Source organism: Silurus aristotelis, assembly GCF_946808225.1.
Source record: "Silurus aristotelis genome assembly, chromosome: 12".
In the NCBI taxonomy this organism is placed as follows: Eukaryota; Metazoa; Chordata; class Actinopteri; order Siluriformes; family Siluridae; genus Silurus; species Silurus aristotelis.
The window spans coordinates 23,956,384-23,977,224 of NC_139585.1; the positions used below are offsets into that span (position 1 = coordinate 23,956,384).

At 42.7% G+C, this 20,841-nt stretch overlaps 1 protein-coding gene and 1 long non-coding RNA gene across 10 annotated transcripts in view; both read right to left on the reverse strand.

Annotated features, from left to right (window-relative positions):
- Nucleotides 1-686: 686 nt before the first annotated feature.
- On the reverse strand, nt 687-3,466 carry LOC310734938. 2 transcript variants are annotated; one of them, XR_014536174.1, is made up of 4 exons: nt 2,975-3,466; nt 2,747-2,859; nt 1,465-1,604; nt 687-834 (listed from the first exon to the last, which is right to left on the reverse strand). It is a non-coding gene; the product is annotated as an uncharacterized lncRNA (long non-coding RNA). The 2 variants fall into 2 exon arrangements; XR_014536175.1 differs by having other exon boundaries at nt 2,759-2,859; nt 2,975-3,446.
- Nucleotides 3,467-9,174: 5,708 nt separating this feature from the next.
- The window catches only part of LOC310734609 (uncharacterized protein), a 51,476-nt gene continuing 39,809 nt past the window's right edge, over nt 9,175-20,841 (reverse strand). For all 8 annotated transcript variants that reach the window (XM_083556867.1, XM_083556863.1, XM_083556861.1 and 5 more), the window contains 9 exons: nt 20,578-20,763; nt 19,344-19,612; nt 19,036-19,181; nt 18,843-18,927; nt 13,095-13,203; nt 12,524-12,658; nt 11,282-11,521; nt 10,178-10,346; nt 9,175-10,098 (listed from right to left, as the gene is read on the reverse strand). In XM_083556867.1, the coding sequence (XP_083412993.1) occupies nt 9,531-10,098; nt 10,178-10,346; nt 11,282-11,521; nt 12,524-12,658; nt 13,095-13,203; nt 18,843-18,927; nt 19,036-19,181; nt 19,344-19,612; nt 20,578-20,763 (1,907 nt within the window). In that variant the 3' untranslated portion in view covers nt 9,175-9,530. The remainder of the gene's footprint in view (nt 10,099-10,177; nt 10,347-11,281; nt 11,522-12,523; nt 12,659-13,094; nt 13,204-18,842; nt 18,928-19,035; nt 19,182-19,343; nt 19,613-20,577; nt 20,764-20,841) is intronic.

Here is a 20,841-nt window from a genome sequence, read left to right on the forward strand (position 1 = left end):
AAACAGGATGCACCTGAGCTCAATTTTTAGTGTTATGGCTGTGAAGACTTATGTACATGTGATTTTGTTTTTTTTATAAATGTGCGAAGATAAAAAAAAAAAATCTTTCATTTGGTCATTATTGGTTTTTGTTTGTAGAATTTTGAGGAAAATAATGAATTTAACTCATTTTGGCAAAAGTCTGTAATATAACAAAATGTGGAAAAAATTAAGTGCTGTGAATACTTTCTGGATGTACTGTATGTGTAGAGTAGTTACTCTGGGCTTTTAAAATGAATAAGAAGGCAATAAGCGATGGCACTTTCTTCTGAATACATTAATTTTTTGACACTCTTTTTCTTTCAGTTCTGTCGTTCCTGCTCAATGCTAATCCCGAATCATCTCCCCCTCATACTATACATCTTGAGTCTGAATGAGGAAAGAACGTGGAACAGTGATTGCAAGTGTTACAACCATAAAAAAACAGCAACAAGAATTAAGAACTGTTTCATGCCAGTTTACTGTTTTAATTTTTTTCCCAAATAAAATGTTTTTATGCACAATGATCAATTGCAAAAGCATTTTTGCTACGAATATGTTAAACAAAAAGATCACAGAAAATGATGGGAAAATGATGGAAAAAGAACAGTCATGTAATAAATATTGTAAAAAATTGCCTAAATTAAATAATCAAATCTTTGCATTTATCCAGAACTGCGTCAAAGTGCACTGGTGTGTCAGGAAGAGAATGTCTGGAACGCTCAGTGCTTTGGCACCACGTCTTCCTGAATTCTTACAGTCAGGGCAACTAGCAACTGTGCTTGGTCTCCTGTCTTCTGAATGAGATCCCTGCCACTAGGTATGAAATAAAATATTAACCACTGTGTTAGGCTCTACAGTGATGTATAATTCTCCATGTTAATTATTTAAATCATACACTATGTGGACAAAAAGTATTTGGGCACCTGACTTTTCCAGCCATATGTGGTTCTTCCAACTGTAACCACAAAGTTGGAGGCAACAGTTGTATTGGATGTCCTTGGATGTGGTAGCATGAAATTTTCCCTTCACTACAACTAAAATACCCAAACCTCTTCCATGCTCCTGTGTTCAAAAAAGGGCTACATGAAGATATGTGTTTGAGTGGAAGATCTTGAGTGGTCTGCTATAAAGCTCTGATCTCAACCTTTTTGAACACATTTGGGATGAATTGGAACCCTGACTGCACCCCAGGCCTCCTCACCTCACCTTTATCCTGGTGACAATACCTGACTGTACTAATACCCTCATGGATGATTAAGCACAAATCTCCTTAAACACACCTCAAAAACAAGTGGAACATCTTCCCGGAAGAGTGGAGGTTATTATAACGGGGAAACGAAAACGAAAAGCACATGCCAATCTTTGTATCAGGTGTCCGCAAAGTTTTTGTCTATGTAGTGTTCATTTTGCTTTAAACGTATATATTTGTCTAAACCCACTCACGTGTGGTAGTCCAAGCCGACCAATCCGTCGCCATTGATCGCTAGAAGACGATCGCCTGGCCTCAGCCTCTGACTCAGAGCTGCTGGAGACCCTGGGATCACAGATTTAACATAAATCCCATTCGTCTTCATTGGAGTTTCCTGAATAAAAAAACTAAATAAATTGGATATTATTTCACAGATTCAATCCAGAGTTTCTCGAGTAGAACTGCACAATACAGAGAAAATGTATATTGTAACTCTACTGCTACATGACGTGCTTGGGACAGGTTTTCCATTAAAAGCATTTTCCTGTGATATAATCAAAGTAGTTGCACACATTTGTTATTATGGTTGTTATTACAGCATGTGTGTGTATCTGATGTCGATCTCTTGGTCGTGTCAAAATGCTTAGGAACACTTGTGTAGAACATCTAAGGAATCTGGTCGCCTCCTTTTAACATTACAGTCAATTATTTTATTTTGTGCAGCTAAATTTTAGTATTGTATTGTATTATTTTAATTTTTATAAAACATAAAAACTAAATTATATAAAATACTTAGCAGATCCATTAAAAAAGGTCTGTAGTCCGCCATGAGGGGGCGCACTTTACAAAACAAATAACAAAGTGCTGCTTTTTCAATCAAACTGGGAGTGAGGGTGGGGTTGACAAATGTTTCAATTCTCTGATTGCAACATAAACTGGACAAAATCCTCACAAGAAGCTCAAGTAGCTGCAGAATTCTGTTTAAATTTGGCCAGTGAAATGAAAAAAGGAAAAAAATAGCACATGAAAACACTCACATGACAGAACAGTTTGACCAAAAATGATATGAATGTTTAGTCAGAAGCAAAACAAGCTGAAAACTAATGATATATGGCCCTTTAGCATTATCCAAACACAGGTGTAAAGATATTGAGGTAAGGTGACATAGTAGCGTAGCATGAAGCATTTGTGACTCAGTGTTTCTGAGTAAATTCTGAGTCATTTCTGAGCTGGGGTTACTGCCAGTGCAGCGCTTAGTGGTGTTTCATGTACCATGTGTCCATGTACATTTTCCTGAAGTTATCTGGTTTTCTCATTCTTACCATAAACATAACATTAGGTGATTTAGCTATGCTCAATGCCCCAAACTGTGAATGAATGCATGTCTGTGGGACACTGAAACGGCTAGGTGATTGAGAAGATGTAATTACCATTAGCCTTGAAGCCTAGACAAAGAAGACAATGGGTAAAGTTGTTTCAGCGAAAAATCCTTCAAAGGAACTAAGTTAAAGCTGTTCCTCTCAGAAAATGATTTACCAAAGTTCTCACCAAGCCATCCACTAGAGACAGTCCTAGTCCTTCAGGGCCCTTCAGCAGCTTTACCATAAACACTTCATCATTTCCGGCTTCATCGTGTCTTCCACATCCACCTGCAGATTCAACCAGTTTTAACCCTTTTTAATCAATTCAACATTCATTACAGCTGAATTATTAATCTCGAGCTTCACCAGATGTATGCAATTACTTCGCAGCTTTGTATCTCACCTTCTTCTTGCTTTATTCTATGTGGATCTTCATATGTTGGTGTTCGGTTTCTGGTTTCATCCGCTCTGAGCTCAGTGGTGTGTTCGGTGGCGTGAGCAAGCAGGAGCTTTTCCGTGTCGTGCTCTTCACTCCTCCATTGTGGTTCACCTCTCTGTCCTGCAGCTCCAGAGCTTTTACTTTTGGGGTTAGTAGAACTTCACAGGTTCCCTCATCTTCTGATACTGAAGAACAAGTGGAAGAATTGCAGTTCTTAGGCAGCATCAATGGGGCGTGTCCTTGTTCCATATGGGCTCTTGGAAGAACCTTTGTTTTGGTACATTTGGCTTCCAGGGGTTCGGGGAAATTCACACTACACAACAGATAATAAGAAGGTTTCAATTGCAAGAACAGTCAGTGGGTTATAGCCAGGGCAGGGTTAGTGATTAATCCTAAATCTAAAAGCCACTGATTATGTGCATAGACCAACAGACAGCAGTTATTACATAAATTGGAATACTGACTGCACCCCAGGCCTCCTCACCTCACCTACATTAGTATCTGACATAACTAACAGCCTTGTAGTTGAATAAGCATTTATAGCCACAAGCACACTCCAAAATCTAGTGGAACTTCTTCCCAGAAGTGTGGAGATTATTATAACAGCAAATTGGGACAATGTTCAAAAGGCATGGACTAATCTTTTGGAAAGGTATCCACACCTTTTTGACCATATAGTGTGTCATTAAAAAGATAAATTTTTATCTGTACATACACATAAATCACTTCATTACTTGGTCACGTGTCCCAGATTGGTTACTACTGGCAATGTAAGCCAATGCATACTTATTTGTATTAATTTGTACTGTATATTTTATTCTTTCTTTTAGTTTTCTTCATAATAAAGCTTAATCAGTCTACTGCATTGTGTATAATCACCTGATTCAAAAATTATTCACACACACTTAGGAGAGAGAAAGGGTCTCTGACCTGCAGCAGATGTTCTCGAGTGGTGGCCAGCAGATTGACATCCACATTTGCACGAATCTGAACTCCACAGGACCAGTGATAAAAGCTTCCCCCTGATCCAACATCATGCAGGTGTCAGGATTAACAAATCTCAGAAAACCAGCTTGCTTACATATTTGGAACATTGAAAATGATGTCTTGAAAAGATCTGAAACAGCAAAGACTTGTAAAGAGTGACAGAGAAAAAATACAAAGTTTACATAAAGATAGACAGAGACTAGTCTCAGTATTTAGAGACCACCTGCACTGAATGAAAGACTTTTACCTCTCTCCATGAGCAGGTTAAAAAGGAAGGCGTTAATAAAGAAGAAGAGATATGTGAAGAGCTGCCTGGAAATCTCTGGGTGTACACGGTAGTCTTTCATGAGATTCAGTGTCTCTGTAAAGATGTCCAACACACCAGCAACTTCATTAGAGATCTGAACTTGGCTATTTTTCCCGAAAAAGGGTTAGTGTCTAACAGGCTGGGGAGGACTGGGTACAGGAGCTGTGTAAGAGGAAAATAATATACAATAATATACAAAAGATCTTTAAGTCTAGAGCAGGATTTCAGCAAAAAAAAATCCCTATTCGTGTCAACAATTCACAATGGACAATGTCTCAAAGCAGCTTTACAGAATGGAAGAATCTTAGAGCAAACATTTTTATATAAGTGAACCAAGAGCGTAAAAAGAATATATAAAAGTATCATGAGCACTGGAGTGTGTGAGTATGAACAATGTGCTTTCTACAGTCTAATACAGTCTGTTGGAGTTGTAGAACCAGGTGATCCTGAGCAATCAATTTGACACCATATCCTCCCTGCCAAAACCTTTAAATGTTCAATGATAAGAAGAAACAGCATCCACTGAACAGGCATAACATCATGACATTATAACATTATGAGCAGTGAAGTGAATAACACTGATTATTTCTTCATGTTGGCATCTGTTAGTGTGTGGGATACATTAGGCAGCAAGTTAACATTTTGTCCTCAAAGTTGACGTGTTAGAAGCAGGAAAAATGGGCAAGTGTAAGGAACTGAGCGAGTGTGAAAAGACCACTGGGTCAGAGCATCTCTAAAAGTGCTGCTCTTGTAGGGGGTTCCCAGTTTGCAGTGGTCAGGCTCTACTACTGTAGCTCAAATTGCTGAAGAAGTTAATGTTGTTAATGCTTGAAGGGTCAGAACTGTTTTGGCAGCAAAAACAGGGACCAACTCAATATTTGGCAGGTGGTCATAATGTTATGCCTGATAGGTGTATATAGAACGTTTGATTTTTTTTAAATGGCACTGGTACATCTCTAAAACAGTACTCATCTTATATTACATCTCAACAGTACCCCAAATTTTTTTCCATTCATCTTCAGTAACCACTGTATCCTAATCAGGAGCCAAAGCTTATCCCAGGAACACTGGGTGTGACGCAGGATTACACCCTGAACCCCATTCATATCCACTTTCCCACACTCAATTCTGCCAAGCCATTCCTTTTACATCCAGGTTTTTGAAGGTGGGAGGGAAACCACCAAAAGGAAACCCATGACATAAAAGCTGACATTAATTCCTATATAGTGAGAAGTATAGGCATGTACAAAACTGAGACATATATCTTTTAGACATTAATATTCATCAGCCATAAGGGAGTTAGTAAAGTCAGGTACTGATGTAGGGTGGGGCCTGGGGTGGGGTGCAGTCAGTTCTTTCAATTCATCCCAAGCGTTCAGTAGGGTTGAGATCAGAGCTTTATAGCAGAAGATCTTCCACTCCAACCCATGCAAACCATATCTTCATGAAGCCCGCTTTGTGCACAGGGTTGCTGTCTTGCTGGTACTGATTTGGGTTTCCAAGTTCAAGTGAACACAAAATTTGATTATACTGCATCTAAAAACATGCTATACAACTGTGTGCCTCCAGGATTGTGTTTGGAGAAGAACCACATATGTTAGAAAAGGTCATGTCTCAATACTTTTGTCTAAATAGTGTATGTTTAATGGACATTGGATTCACAGCGATTATTAAAATGAAAATTTTTCTAACATCTAAATTAATTTATTGTAATTTGATGTTTAAGCACTGAGCCCATTACGATTTCTATTTATTTTTGCTGCATTCTCTATTTATTAATAATTATACCATTATGTAGCAGGTTTAACACTATTCTCAATGGTTTCTTTGTTTGATATCTAAATAACTGTGAAATTTACTGCCCATATGTGTTTTCTCTATTATAGACAAATGTTATTCTTCATCTGGTCAAGGTGCAGTAGGATGAGAGGGCCTGTGGAGCTCATCCACCTCCTGAATCATTAATGCGGAGCTGTTACTCTCTCACCTCGTGTTCAAACTGCAGGGGTGTGAAAAAAACAGGATCTGAGCAACATGCATAAACACAGACACACACACCTGCCTGCTTGATGAAAGAGATAGTCTCTAGATTAGTCCACACACACACACACACACACACACACACACACACACACACACACACACACACACACACACACACACACACACACAAACACACACACACACACACACACACACACACACACACACACACACACACACACACACACACACACAAAAAAACATGCGAGATTGGAAATGCTAGTCTCTGCTCCAGTCCAGCCTGGTTTAATTATTGCCTGCTCGCACACAGATACTCGACCTGATGATTAACTGTGTACTTAAATTAGGGGATTCAAACCCTGCCTGGCATATAGTGCAGTTTTATAGAAAAAAACTAATATAGGGTGCAGCTCCGATTAGCTTTTAAAAAAATGATTTAAAATGTGCGTGTTTTAAATTTAAATATTATTAAAGACCATCATTGATTTAAAACTTTTGTGAGCTACTAACATGCTAATGATAAGGAATGCGTCATTAGCAAGCTGGACCATGTCTTTACAACAATACAGGGATTCAGATTTATCCATCAAAAAACTCATTTATTATTATTATTATTATTATTATTATTATTATTATTATTATTATTATTATTATTATTATTACAAACCATTTAGACTAAACTATGTGTCCTTTCCTTGAACATATTTAATATCAGTGATCTAAAATTGCTGTCAAATGATGTACCTTTATTCCCTGTTTTGTTTCCCAAAACAACAAAAACTATGTCCACCCCTAAAAATACATATAAGCGGTCCATAAAATGGGTACCCTAATCTTGCAACAGTGCAGGTTATGTAAATAACCAAATGTTGGAATATAATCCATCCGAGGTGTATTCAAACATGAAATGGAGATTGAAAAAAATATATATAAATTATATATATATATATAAAAAAGCTTCTTTGGTGTTTGGTTTACTCTCAGTGCTGAGACGTGTCAAAAGAACAAAGCGTTTAAAGCCTGGACATGATACTGATATAGCAAAATGTCTATATTACGATCAGATTGTGTGCAGTAAACACACACACACACACACACACACACACACACACACACACACACACACACACACACACACACACACACACACACACACACGTGCAGAAATGTAATGTAGATGCATGTTGCATGGCCTACAGAGGTAGAGGTATGGAGACGAGGCAGCTGATGTGCAGAATATTCTTGAACCCAAATTGAAAATCTTGTTCTTGTCTAGATCAGGGTCATTATGAGGATTTTAATGTGCTTTATTAATATCCAGGTGACCTACAGGGGGTCTGAATCATCCAGCACTAAAAGCCCAGCAGACAGGAGCACAAACACAAGCTCAGGAGCTCCAGTCTAATCCATGCTTCCAGCTATTTATTATTAATAGAAATCATTTGCGACCTTGTTCAGCTTCATGCCACATTTTATTTATTTATTTATTTATTTATTTATTTATTTATTTATTTATTTATTTTTTTATTTTTTTATTTTTTTATTAATTATTATTATTTTATTTTTTTTTGAGGAAGGAGGAAACACTTGAGAAAAAAAATCTTTTTGACAATCACTAATGTATTGAATAATAATAATAATAATAATAATAATAATAATAATAATAATAATAATAATAATAATTAGTAGAATTCACTCACCATGAAACCAGTCCTCGTTTCTTATTCTTGCTTTTCGAGCCAGAAATCTAAATCCCCTCTTTTGGCCCTCAGAAACAGAGCTCTAGAAATGTCTGTAGAAATAAAATGATTTAGATGTAAAGATGTTTTTTATTTAAAAATCTTTTGACATTTCTTGAATTCTGCTTTTACTTTGACATTATGGGATACTGAGTGTAGATTAATGAGAAAATAAATAGATTTGAACATTGTAGTAACAGGCAGCATCATAACAAAAAGCGAATTTCAAATTTCCTGCACAAAGCCCTGACCTCATCCCTACTGAATACCTTTGGGATGAACTGGAACTTTGACTGCCCCCCCAGGCCTCCTTACCTACACCAGTTGCTCACTTCACTTATGCTTTTGTGGAGGAATGAGAACAAATCCCCAAAGTCACACTCCAAAATCAGGTGAAAGATCTTCCCAGAAGAGTGGAGGTTCCAAAAACGATGCACCATATAGAAAAAGTTTGTAGACACCTAAACATTTGATTTGTATGTGCTTTTTGAACACCTGAATCTGCATTTGCTCTTACAGTAACGTTCACTCTTCTGGGAAGATGGTCCACCAGATTTGGAGTGTCCTTGTAGAGATTTGTGCTCATTCAGCCAAAGGGTGGTAATAAGAGTGTTCACTTTCATCCCAAAGGTGATCAGTGGGCCACTCAAGATATTCCACCATATCCAACCCAAACTCAGGTTTAGATCTCCTAGTTTTAAGTGAAGGGGAACTTTAATGCTACTGAATCCAAAGAAGTTCTGTAAATTGTGTGCCTTCAAATTTGTGGTAACAGTTTGGGGAAGAAGCACAAATGTCTGGGAAAGTCTGCTGTCCCAATACCTTTGTACGAAAACAAATATATGGGTGTGATGATCAGGTGTATACACTATTTACATTTATGGTATTTGGCAGATGCCCTTATCCCTCTCAACCGAGCAGCTCTGGAGTTAAGGGCCTTGTTTCGGGGCCCAGGAGTGGCTGTTTGGTGTGGCAGGGCTATAAACACCAAACCTTCAGATCCAAAGTCCAATGCAGTCCCTATTTCACTTATCTATAGTGTATTTTCATGTTTTCATTCCATTAATCCATTTATTTATTCAGTTTTATATATCGGAGAATACTGAAAACAGGACAAGGACACATTGTGATGTCACAATATTGTTTAAATATTTTAATTAAGAGAGTCACAACAGTTAGTACAGTCTGTGTTAATAAACAAATGTATTCATGTTTGAATTCCTGGTTAATTTATTTAAAAGAACGATTAATTTGACATTTATAAACAAACCTTTCAAAAATCACACCTGCAAAACATCTAAAAGGGGTTACTTTTAAAGACCACAAAATCGGGAGGTAGAAAAAAAAGATGAATAAAAAATAACAGTAAATAAAACTTTTTTTTTTTTAAAACTTCAATTGTGAATGAAGCGTAAATGCAGACAGTGTATACAGTTACCAGTGCAAAATTAAATTAGATTTTTTTAAAATTATTATTTGTACTTTACACAAATAAAAACAATTCCAGTGTTTTGGAATGCAGATGCTGGGCAAGATTCTTGATGCGACAGAGACGGGTGAGTTGCGAGTTTCCTGCGCCATACACTCTGTATATGTGGTACTTCTCCTTCTCCTTCAGAGCGAAATCGAGTTCGTTGGCTGACAGATGAATAAAGTGCCTCTCCTGCTTGACTGTTGTCTTGACTTCCACGAACACCTCTTGCGTGGGGTTACAGCCGCTCGCAAAGATCAGTTTGAAGTCGTACGGCTGGCCGCTCTCACCGTTTTCGTTGGACCAGGCGATCTCTCGTGGTCCTTCTCCGCTTTCTCGCCAGCGGGTGAGGAAGGAGTGGACCAGCTGCTCTCCCCATCGACCGATATCATCGTTATCCTCGAAACCATTCACCTGCAGCAAATTGGGCAAATTGAAGTCAAGAACAAGGTCCTCGAGGACTTCTGCAAATGATGGTTTGGTCCATATGGCGTTGGTCAGGGGCATGGGTGGACGGTGAAGAACGCTTCCCTGGAACTGGCTTGCCATGACTTCTGGAGGCTGGACCGGCTTGTGAACCCTAAAGACAAGACACAAATATGAGAAATCATTCTGAGAGTAAAACTTATACCAAGTACGACAGAAGCGAAACAACATACTGCTCTGAAGGCTGCTGTGTAGATGTTTGTTCTCCAGCTGAAGATGGAGTGCTATTAGTCTCTGGCTGGTCCACACTGGCCTCAGCTTGCTCACCAGAAGCCACCATGGACCCAGCTGGAGCCTCATTAGAAGCTTCAACACTCTGGACAGCAGCTCTGAAGGTTTTTTCTGTGGAATAAGAATAAAATCGACTTAAAAGCCTTTTTTTTAGGTTAATTTGCTTAACCCAGTAATCGGACTGGAAATCGGTTGAGACTTTGCCTAATGTCTTAAAAGGATAAGATGAATCCACAATTGTAGGTTCTTTCTTCTATAGAAGCCAATCGAACCGAGATACTAAGTACAGGGTTTCTGCAGGTTTTACATAATCAAATTTAAGACCTTTTAATACTTTTAAAGACCCATAAGATAAAAAATGTAAGACCTATATAACGACATCAAAAACACAAATACGCTGTTAGCAACTGAACTTAACCGAGCCCTAAATTATTTATTTATTATTTTTTTTAATTATTATTTAGTATCGCTAAACTTGCACAAAATCCGAAAGAGATTCACACCAATAGCAGAAAGCTGATTGGCTGTTACATGTTAGTCTCATTTGTAGTCGTAATACAGCGAATTATTATATAATTATAATATAGGGAAACAAAACAAAAAAGTGCTGCAGGAGCATTTCAATGAGAATTAGCGGTAGCGTTACATGGACATAAAATTTAGATTTTTAAATTAAAGGGTGTAATTAAGTGAAGGGAGAAGTGGTAACTCTTTAATTAAGGCTCTGAGATACTGATCGAAAAGTTGTGGGTTCAAGCCCCGGGATCTCCAAGCTGCCACTGTTGGGCCCTTCAGCAAGGCCCTTAACCCTCTAAGCTTTAATGCTGTATCATGGCTAAAGACTGGGATATGCGAAGAAAGAGTGCTGTAATGTACATGTGACAAGTAAAAAGACCCTTTAAATCTGTAAGTGGGGAACTGACTAAATGATGGACTACACACAGCATAGGTTTAACCTGAGGAATGATTCTAACCAGAAAATAGGAAATATCTCTCCAACTCCATTTCTGCTCTTAATCCTGTCATCTGCTAACACAAGCACCTACCTTCTCCATGTGGAATGCTGCCTCTCGACCTGGATTCCTGATTTCCCGGGATACTCCCCGGTTCTCTGTGTAGTTGGAGTTCTGGCGTATTTTCCTGAGCGCTCATACTGGAAGAGCTCCTTTCAGCTCCAGCACCCCAATGAGCAGGAGATGCAGGAGAACCCAATAAACCCGAAGAGGAGAGAGGTGCTGGAGGAGGCCACATCTTCATTACTGCCTCCACTGCCTGGCTTCCTTTTCCTGTGTACACATGTTTGGAGGAACATAAATCATCTCAACTGTAATGAGTGGATATTCGGTTGATGAGGAATGGGTTTCCTTTTTGGGTCTGGTTCCTCTAAAGATTTCTTTCTCATGCCATCTCAGGGGAGTTGCCACTGGCTCACTTAATAGGGGTGAACTTACAATTATAAGAAACACACTTTATAACTGCTTTACCTCTGTCCATTATTAAACGTTCAATACAAATCAAAATGAATTGAAAATAGAATTGAAATCATTCCACTATTTGCACTTATATACCTGATATACACGATCATCCATAACATTATGACCACCTGCCTAAAATTTTATTGGTCCCCCTTTTGCTGCCAAATCAGTCCTGACCGGGCAAGAATTACCAACATTAACTTCTTTAGCAATTTAAGCTAAGAGAAATCTAAACAAAGGGCCTCAGCCGCCCACGACCCTGTCGCCGGTTCACCACTGTTCCTTCCTTGGACCATTTTTGATAGATACTGACCACTGCACACCAGGAACATCCCACAAGAGCTGCAGTTTTGGAGATGCTCTGACCCAGTCGTCCAGATGTCACAATTTGGCCCTCGTCAAACTCGCTTAAATTCTTGCCCATTTTTCCCGCTTCTAACACGTCAACTTTGAGTACAAAATGTTCCCTTGCTGCATAATATATCCCACCCACTAGCAGGTAACATGATGAAGAGATAATCAGTGTTAATCATTTCACCGTCTATAATTTTGTAATGTCATAATGTTATGCCTGATCGGTAGTGCTCTTCATTGACCAATAAATTTGACTTGAATCATTTTATTGTAACCTCAGAGGTCAAATAATACAATAAGGCTGCCACACAGAAGTTCATTTCAGAGGGAAAACATGATTTTTTTTTTAAATAAATGGAATTGGGACGTTTCCCTATTGGATTCCTGTATTTCAAGCTCAGCAGCAACCTCTTTCCCCTCACATGATCTCGCAGATTTTGACCGAGTCTCTGTACACACCTGTGCCTCGGCCTCCTGTTTTGTTGATCGATGCTTTGGGAGGCCAAGAGCGCAGCTTATCATCGTCCTCCTCCTCCTCCTCTGTGTTTATCTCCACTTCTTGTACGCTTTCAGTGGAGCTGAATGCAAAGAGCTCTGACGGAAAAAAAGGGAGAAAAGAGTATTGCTATGTTCCAGGGCTTTTTAGTGAAATTACCATCAGAATTCTGTTCTTTTAAACCTGTAATGAAATACATGTGTGTGTGTGTGTGTGTGTATGCGTCTGCTTGTGTTGTGTGATGGTTATTGATTGGAGGAAAGGATAAGCGAGGGATGCTCTTCCTCTGCACTTCTCCCGCAGCCCCGGTAACCGCTGCTCTTTCATGTCCGGCTTCAAATCCCGATTAGCATACGAGCGGCCTTGCGTGTGTGCGTCAAACGAACAGAAGATGAAGGAAAACAACGGGAACGCGATCGGATACCGAGATGAAAGCAGCGCGTAAACGTGTCACGTACGAGGTTCCAAAAAAACGTACAAACTTCATGGGAGTGTGTGATCTTAAATCCCTAAACCACGTGGCCTGGAGCTTACTCTTGGGTATAGACGTCTCCAGCGGTGCCGGAACCTCCCATCGCTCTTCATCCCGAGGAAGCTCCTGAATGTCTTTATTATCCAGCAGTCGTTTCAAGGAGTCCGAATCCTAGAGGAGAGAAGACAAACAATATTTTTTTTCTAATATTCATATATTTATATACGAATATCTGCCAGATCTCAGAATATACGATCATTTGACTTAATTTTGGAGATTATTACTCAAGCTTGTAGAGTTATATATTCACCTGGCAGATGAATGATCAAAATTGGAATTGGCTTCAGCGTTCTATGCTTGAATTGAGAGCAAATCGCTTGAAATCGGGTTCATAATCTTATTTCCCTTTCAGGAACTCGAGCTGCGTCGAAACGCTTTGGGAACGCGCCTGAGTGTTCATCTTCTGAATAACATGTGTAATCAGTCAAAAATTGGACGCTGGCCGTCACCGATGAGGTGACGTCACGACCAGGAGTATAAAACGCATATGAGAGAAGCCAGCGGCAGCTTCTGTGTTTTCAGAAAGCGCTCTGTGTGTTTGTGTGACATTGTACGTCATATTGTCTGCAAAAAAAACAAAAAAACCCCGGAGAAATAATGAAAGCAGGCGGAGCATGCGAGATCGGTTCTCTAAGAGGGAGCTGCGTGCTGCGATACGGAAGCCGAGGAGCTTACGGAGGTTGTAACGCGTGCCGTTGCCAAGCTCGATATAACTTGGCCGGCTCATGAGCAGGAAGTGCTTTCATCCAGTAAATTAGATGAGCGCTTTCTGACACCCGTGTCACAACCTCCGCGCAGGGGTCTTCCATTTTTTTTTACCAATCTACACACCGAGGTGTCTAGGTCGTGGGTTAAACCTTACTCGGCCCGCCCCTTCACCCCCACTTCTACTGTGTATTCCCACATATTTGGGCGGAAAGAATATGGTTATGAGGCTATGCCTCAGGTTGAAGAGACACTTGCCACCTATCTCTCTCCCGCTGTCGTCTCTTCCCTTAAGACCCCGACGTTACCCACAAAGCCCCTACGCAGCACTTCTGCGCTCGTGGGTAAAGCCTATGCTTCAGCAGGTCGAGCTGCTTCTTCCCTGCACACCATGGCGGTGTTGCAGGCATATCAGGCTGACCTGCTGCGTGAATTGGATGTGGGGGGTGCCGTGGATGGCCATTTTGATGAGCTGCGCCGTACGGCAGATCTGGCTCTCAGAGCCACTAAGGAGACTGCTAGGCCATTGGCCGGTCTATGGCTGCCCTGGTGTCTACAGAAAGGCACCTGTGGCTCACACTGTCAGACATGTCTAATAGGGACAGTGCTGTATTACAGGATGCTCCGCTAACTCCTTCTGGCCTTTTCGGCGATTCCGTACATTCGGTGGTTGAGAGGTTTCAGGAAAATAGGAAACAAGCGGCGGCATTCCAGCGTTACCTCCCACGCCGCTCACAGGTGGCTGCTCGGCGGGCTTAGCCCCAGCCACAGCCCTCCGTCTCCCATCGGGAGGTTCAGAAACGCAGTGTAGCGACTCGCTCTCCCCCTGTGAGGAATCCTGCGCGGCGCTCGGCGTCGAAGCCGAGGTCTGAGGACTGTCATCTCCAACAAAAAGGCTTCGGCAAAAAGATCCTGACACAGAACTTTCTGGGGATCTGGCTGTAAGGGGGGGGCGTCTCACACCGCTTTTTCCGGTGCCCGCCCTGTCCCAGCCCCCTCAGGAACCTGGTCCGTTAACCCTGCCACCCTCGGTGCTTCAGGGCACGGCCAGCTTCAGCGAGCTCTCTCCTTGGTCTTCACCCGGCATCGCTGTGGTCCGGGAGATCTCGCCTCCCCTAAAACCGTCTCAGGGTGCTGCCCTGGCTCTGGGCGTTCCGGAGGTCAGCCTCGAGAGGCTGATACCCTTGAGGCATTTTCTGGGAGCTTAGAAAGCTCTCCCAGATGTGTTTCGATGGGTCCTCCGTTCTGTAGAGCGGGGTTACCCGATTCAGTTCAGGACTCCTCCGCCCCGTTTTCATGGAGTTCTTCTCACTCTGGTGGGACGACAGCAGGCTCTGGTCATGGAACAGGAAGTAGATACTCTCCCGAGGAAGGGGGCCATCGAGGTGGTCCCTTCATCAGAACGGGAGTCCGGGTTCTACAGCCGGTACTTCATAGTTCCCAAGAAGGACGGTGGGTTACGCCCTATTTTAGATCTACGTCAGCTGAACCGCTCTCTCATGCGACTCAGGTTCAAGATGCTGAACCTCAAGCAGGACGTGCTTTAAATCAGATCCGAGGACTGGTTTGTCATGGTGGATCTAAGAGAAGCATACTTTCATGTGACCGTCCTACCTTCTCACAGGAGGTTCCTGAGGTTTGCTTTCGGGGCCGAAGCTTACCAATTTCGGGTTCTTCCATTTGGCCTTGCCCTTTCACCTTGTACCTTCACGAAATGTGAACATCGACGATTGGTTGATCCTAGCTCAGTCAGAGCAGCTGGCGGTCTGGCATCGAGATGTCGTTCTCGCCCACTCAAGGCTTTGGGGTTTCAAGTAAACGCCGGGAAGAGTGTGCTTTCTCCTTTACAGAGAACCACCTATCTCGGTGTCATATGGGATTCGACTACTTTGCGTGCGCAGCTTTCTCCTGCCCGCATTGTGGCCATCCTTGCGGCCGTCGGGAAGGTCAGAGAAGGGCAGCCTCTCACTGTCAAGCAGTTCCAGAAACTGCTAGGGCTTATGGCAGCTGCGTCCAGTGTGATTCCACTTGGCCTGCTGTACATGAGGCCCCTTCAGTGGTGGCTCAGGACCCGCGGGTTCTCACGGAGGGGCAATCCGCTCCGCACCATCAAGGTCACGCGGCGATGCCTACGTGCCTTAGATGTTTGGAGAGATCCCCTGTTCCTATCTCTAGGCCCTGTGCTGGGAGTCCCCGGTCATCGCTTAATGCTAACGACAGGTGCATCCCTCACGGGGTGGGGAGCGGTCATGAGTGGTCGCTCCGCCAGAGGTCTGTGGGAGGGGCCCCCATCTACTGTGGCACATCAATTGCCTAGAGATGCTGGCCGTGCTTCTAGCTTTGAAGCATTTCCTCTTAGACCTCCGTACGGACAACACTTCGGTGGTCACTTACATCAACCATCAAGGAGGTCTGCTCTCGCGCCCCCTGTGCAGGCTGGCACACCAGGCCCTCCATTGGGCCCAGGGGAAACTCCTCTCTGTGAGGGCGGTTTACATCCCAAGCCGGTTGAACGAGGCAGCAGACGCCCTGTCGAGGCAGGGGTTGAGGCCCGGGGAATGGCGGCTCCACCCCGATGTGGTGGAGCAGGTTTGGGGCTGGATGCTATGTCTCAGGCGAGGCCGAGGCTGCGTCTGTACACTTCCCCCCCCCCGTCGCGCTGCTTCCGGGAGTTCTGGAGAGAGTTCGCCGGGATGGAGTCAGTCTCCTCCTGGTAGCTCCAAGATGGCCGCGCAAACCATGGTTCGCGGACTTCCGTGGGAGATTCAACTGATGGTAGAGACCATTCTCCACTCCAGAGCTCCCTCCACTAGGAGGTTGTATGCCGCTAGGTGGCTTCTGTTCTGCTCGTGGTGTGAGCACCACCGGCTGGATCTAGTCCACTGCCCAGTTGGTTCAGTGCTGGATTTTCTCAAGGGACAGTTCGCCAAGGGGTTGGCTCCGTCCACCCTAAAAGTCTACGCGTCTGCCATTTTGGTCAATCATGCCCCTGTGGCCGGGCAATCTCTGGGCACTCTGTAACACGTTTTCTCCGCGGCACCCGGAGGCTGAGGCCCCCGGTACGGCCTAGAGTGCCTGGGTGGGACCTCGCCATCGTTTTGGGGGCCCTTTCTGAGCCCCCCTTCGAGCCTCTAGCCTAGGCATCTTGGAGGCACCTTTCTATCAAAACCGCGTTCTTGTTGGCCATCTGCTCTATAAAAAGAGTAGAGGACCTGCAGGCCCTCTCTGTGGCCCCCTCCTGAAGTTTACCCAAGGTATGGCTGGTGCCCTCCTTTACCCCCGTACGGGTTACGTCCCCAAGGTGCCCTCGGTCGTCCCATGGCCCGTTAGGCTACAGGCATTCTATCCTCCTCCATTCCAGGCCCCAGACCAGGAGAAGCTTAACCGGCTCTGCCCGGTGCGTGCTCTGGACACTTACGTCCGCAGGACGGGTCCTTGGAGAAGGTCCTATCAGCTGTTTGTCTGCTACGGTTCTCCCAAGAGAGGCTTGCCTGCTAATAAGCAGACTCTGAGCAGGTGGATTGTTGACGCTATCACGTCATCTTATGAGTCCTCTGGTCGCCCCGCTCCCTTCAGGGTCAGAGCTCACTCCACCTGGAGTGTGGCTGCCTCTAAGTCTTGGTCCTCTGGAGTTCCCCTCCAAGACATATGTGACGCTGCGGGTTGGTCCGCCCCACTGACCTTTGTGCGGTTCTATAACCTGGACCGCAGTGCCACTCCTGGCCCCTCGGTCCTCCTCTAGCTGTGGTCACATACACACTGGGCAGGGACTGGTCAGTCTGGCGTGATTGGACACTCGTTCCCAAAGCGTTTCGATGCAGCTCGAGTTCCTGAAAGGGAACGTCTCTAGGTTACGTATAACCCTAGTTCCTTGAGGGAACGAGACGCTGCGTCTCTGTGCCACACCTTCGGCTTCCCTGTGGCGCTTCCTTCTCCCTTACAGAAGCTGCCGCTGGCTTCTCTTATATGCGTTTTATACTCCTGGTCATGACGTCACCTCATCGGTGACGACCAGCGTCCAATTTTTGACTGATTACACACGTTATTCAGAACATGAACACTCATGCGCGTTTCCAAAGCATTTCGACGCAGCGTCTCGTTCCCTCAGGGAACTAGGGTTACATACGTAACCTAGAGACGATTTCGTTTTGCTATTTGCTATATATTAATTTGACTATATTTCAAATATTATTGCAATATTTGGACGAAAGTATTGGGACACCTGACTTTTTCAGCCATATGGGTTTTTTTTCTCTAAACTGTTACCACAAAACTGGACGCACACAATTTTATAGGATGTATTTGGATGCAGTAGCATGACATTTTCCCTTCACCTAAACTATAAAACCCAAACCTTTTCACCATTTTTTACCAATTTTTGATCTTGGAGTAAAAGTGCTACAACTCTCCTGAATCTAGAGAAAATAAGAAATCTATACTACATGGACAAAAGTGTATGGACTCCTGACCATGTGCTTTTTAAACTTCCCATTCCACATTTAGTCCCCATTTGCTGTCATAAAAACCTCCACACTTCTGGAAAGATGTTCCACTAGATTTTGGAGTGTGCTTTCGGAGATTTGTGTTTCTTCTGTTAGTGAAGTCAGCTACTGATGTTGGTGAGGTGAGGAGGCCTGGGGTGCATTTAGTGTTCCAATGAATCTCAAAGGTGTTTAAAAGTGTTGAGGTCAGAGCTCTATAGCAGGCCGCTCAAGATCGTCAACTCTAACCCGTTTAAAGCATATCTTAAGCATCCAAAGACATTCTATACAATTGTGTGGCTCCATCTTTGTGGTAACAGTTGGGGAAAAACCACATATGACTGGAAAAAGCAGGTACCCCAGTACATTTGTTCATATAGGGTCTATAGCCAGTTCAAAAGACACTCTAGATTTAAATCTACATATAATACAATGTCCTAATGTCAGTGTTTTCGATATGTGGGAAGGTATCTAAAAAAAAAATTTTGTACTGTGTGGCTTTATGAAATATTTCTGCAGTTAATTCAAACCAAGTCCTACATTGTGTTTGGTGAAGGTGCTTACGTCGATGCGGAGAACAATTTCCTCGAGAAAGTGCTTCAGTTCCTCCATAAATCTCTTCTCTGTGGTAAACAATTTCACCAGCTCTCTGTAATCAGAGGAGCAAAATAATACTTTAACCAAAAAAACCAGAGTCCCAGAGACTCGTAAAAGACAAGTGCATTGCCTTGTATAATCAGAGCATTTCGAGAAATACCTGCAGATGGCCATTTTGGAGGACAGATGGTCTTTCTGAATGTACAACTCTTTCCTGTCTTTCAGAAGACATATAATGTCGTCGCTCTCTAAAATGGGTGTCTGGTCTGGCTGTTCCAAGCGGTAATAAATGTACAGTTTTCCCACCTGTAAAAAAAAAAACAAAAAAACAATCCTCCTTTAAGTTCTTGTCATTTCTTCACTAAAAGGACATGATGCAATAGCCAGCAATGACTCAACAGCCACTGCAGTCAAGCCACAAATTGTTAATAGTGAATCTAAGGGACGAGAAGAAGGGCGAAAGCTTACCTGACCGAAGCTCAGAGACTTGATCTCCTGGGCAATTCCGCTCTCTTTCAGGTCTTCGTATATTTCTCCGAGCTCGTCGTGATAGTAGATGAACCTCTGGATGTATGGGATGAGGCCACGCACCAGGTTCTGCATATCTGGACATGGCCTGAAGTTCTCTGTCTGTGGTTCGGTGGTGACGCACTGGGAGAGTTTCTTTACACCACATATCTCGAGGAAAAGTTCTCTGTCGCTCTCGCTGAAGGCCAGCTTCTCCTCATGCAGCTTGCCTTTGATAGAAAAATACAGTTTGCCTCGATTATTTACAACAGGTTGCCCCAGAGTTACAATGTTTCAACTTAAAAAAATTTTTTTATATATATCTTACAATGACAGTGATTAAAAAATATTATTTTTTTCATTAACTTTTTGTACGATATGTTCGGGTGTACGAATCTCACGCTTTGTGAGATGCCGATGCCAAAAGAGTATGTTTTTGGTGCTTCCAAGCCCAATTTTAGCTCTTGTATCTATCCTGCCGCGGAAGAAAACTGGCACTCGTCCTGCCACATACATATACAGTATCTCACAAAAGTAGGTACATCCCTCACATTTTAGTAATCATTTTAGTGTCTCTTCTCAAGGTACAATACTATAGAAATGAAACTTTGAGTAGTAAGTGTGTAGCCTGTATTGCAGTACAGATTTACTGTCCTCTAAAGAATAACTCCTCATGCAGCCATTATAGTAAAAACAAAAGTGAGTACACCCTAAGTGAGAACACCTGTATGTCGTGTAACAATGCAAAGCCACATGTCCTATTCATCATGTTCATGTTATTGTCTGCTTGACAGGACCATATAAATCTGTGTCTCCTGTATTAGAGCAGTTAAAATATGGTGCTTTGAGTACAGTTTTCTCATACTGAACACAATATGTTAAACATAGCACCTCATAGCAAAAACCTTCTGAGGATTTATGAATTAGAATTGTTGCTCTCCACAAAGATCGGCCTCGGCTATAAGAAGACCCGTAACACTCTGCAACTAAGTTACAGTACAGTGGTCGGGGTCATACAGAGGTTTTCCAACCATCACCATACTTTAAGACTCCTGGGTAGGCTAGGCCATGTCTCGATATTTCATTTCATGTTACGATGAAGTCATCAGAACGCATCTACTTCATAAATCAGAGAACCACCTGTATACCTTCAATATCAAAATTGCGTACACCTTTAAACAAATCATTGGACTACCTTTTAGATTTCGGTTAAGTCTGTTGGTTGTTTTTTTCTGAGCCGTGGGCAGGTTGAGTAGGCAAACTTCTGAATGAGATTTGAAGATCTTCTCCAGGTTTGGGTTGTCTGGTATCATAGGTTTCCGAGCCAGTGTGACCCAGGCCTGCGTCTTGGTAGGAAACACCTTCAGACGAGACACCATCTCTGGCAGAAATAATATCGAGCATGGAGTAAATACAAAATGAAAAACATCTCAAATTAAATTGAACGAAACTTCATTAG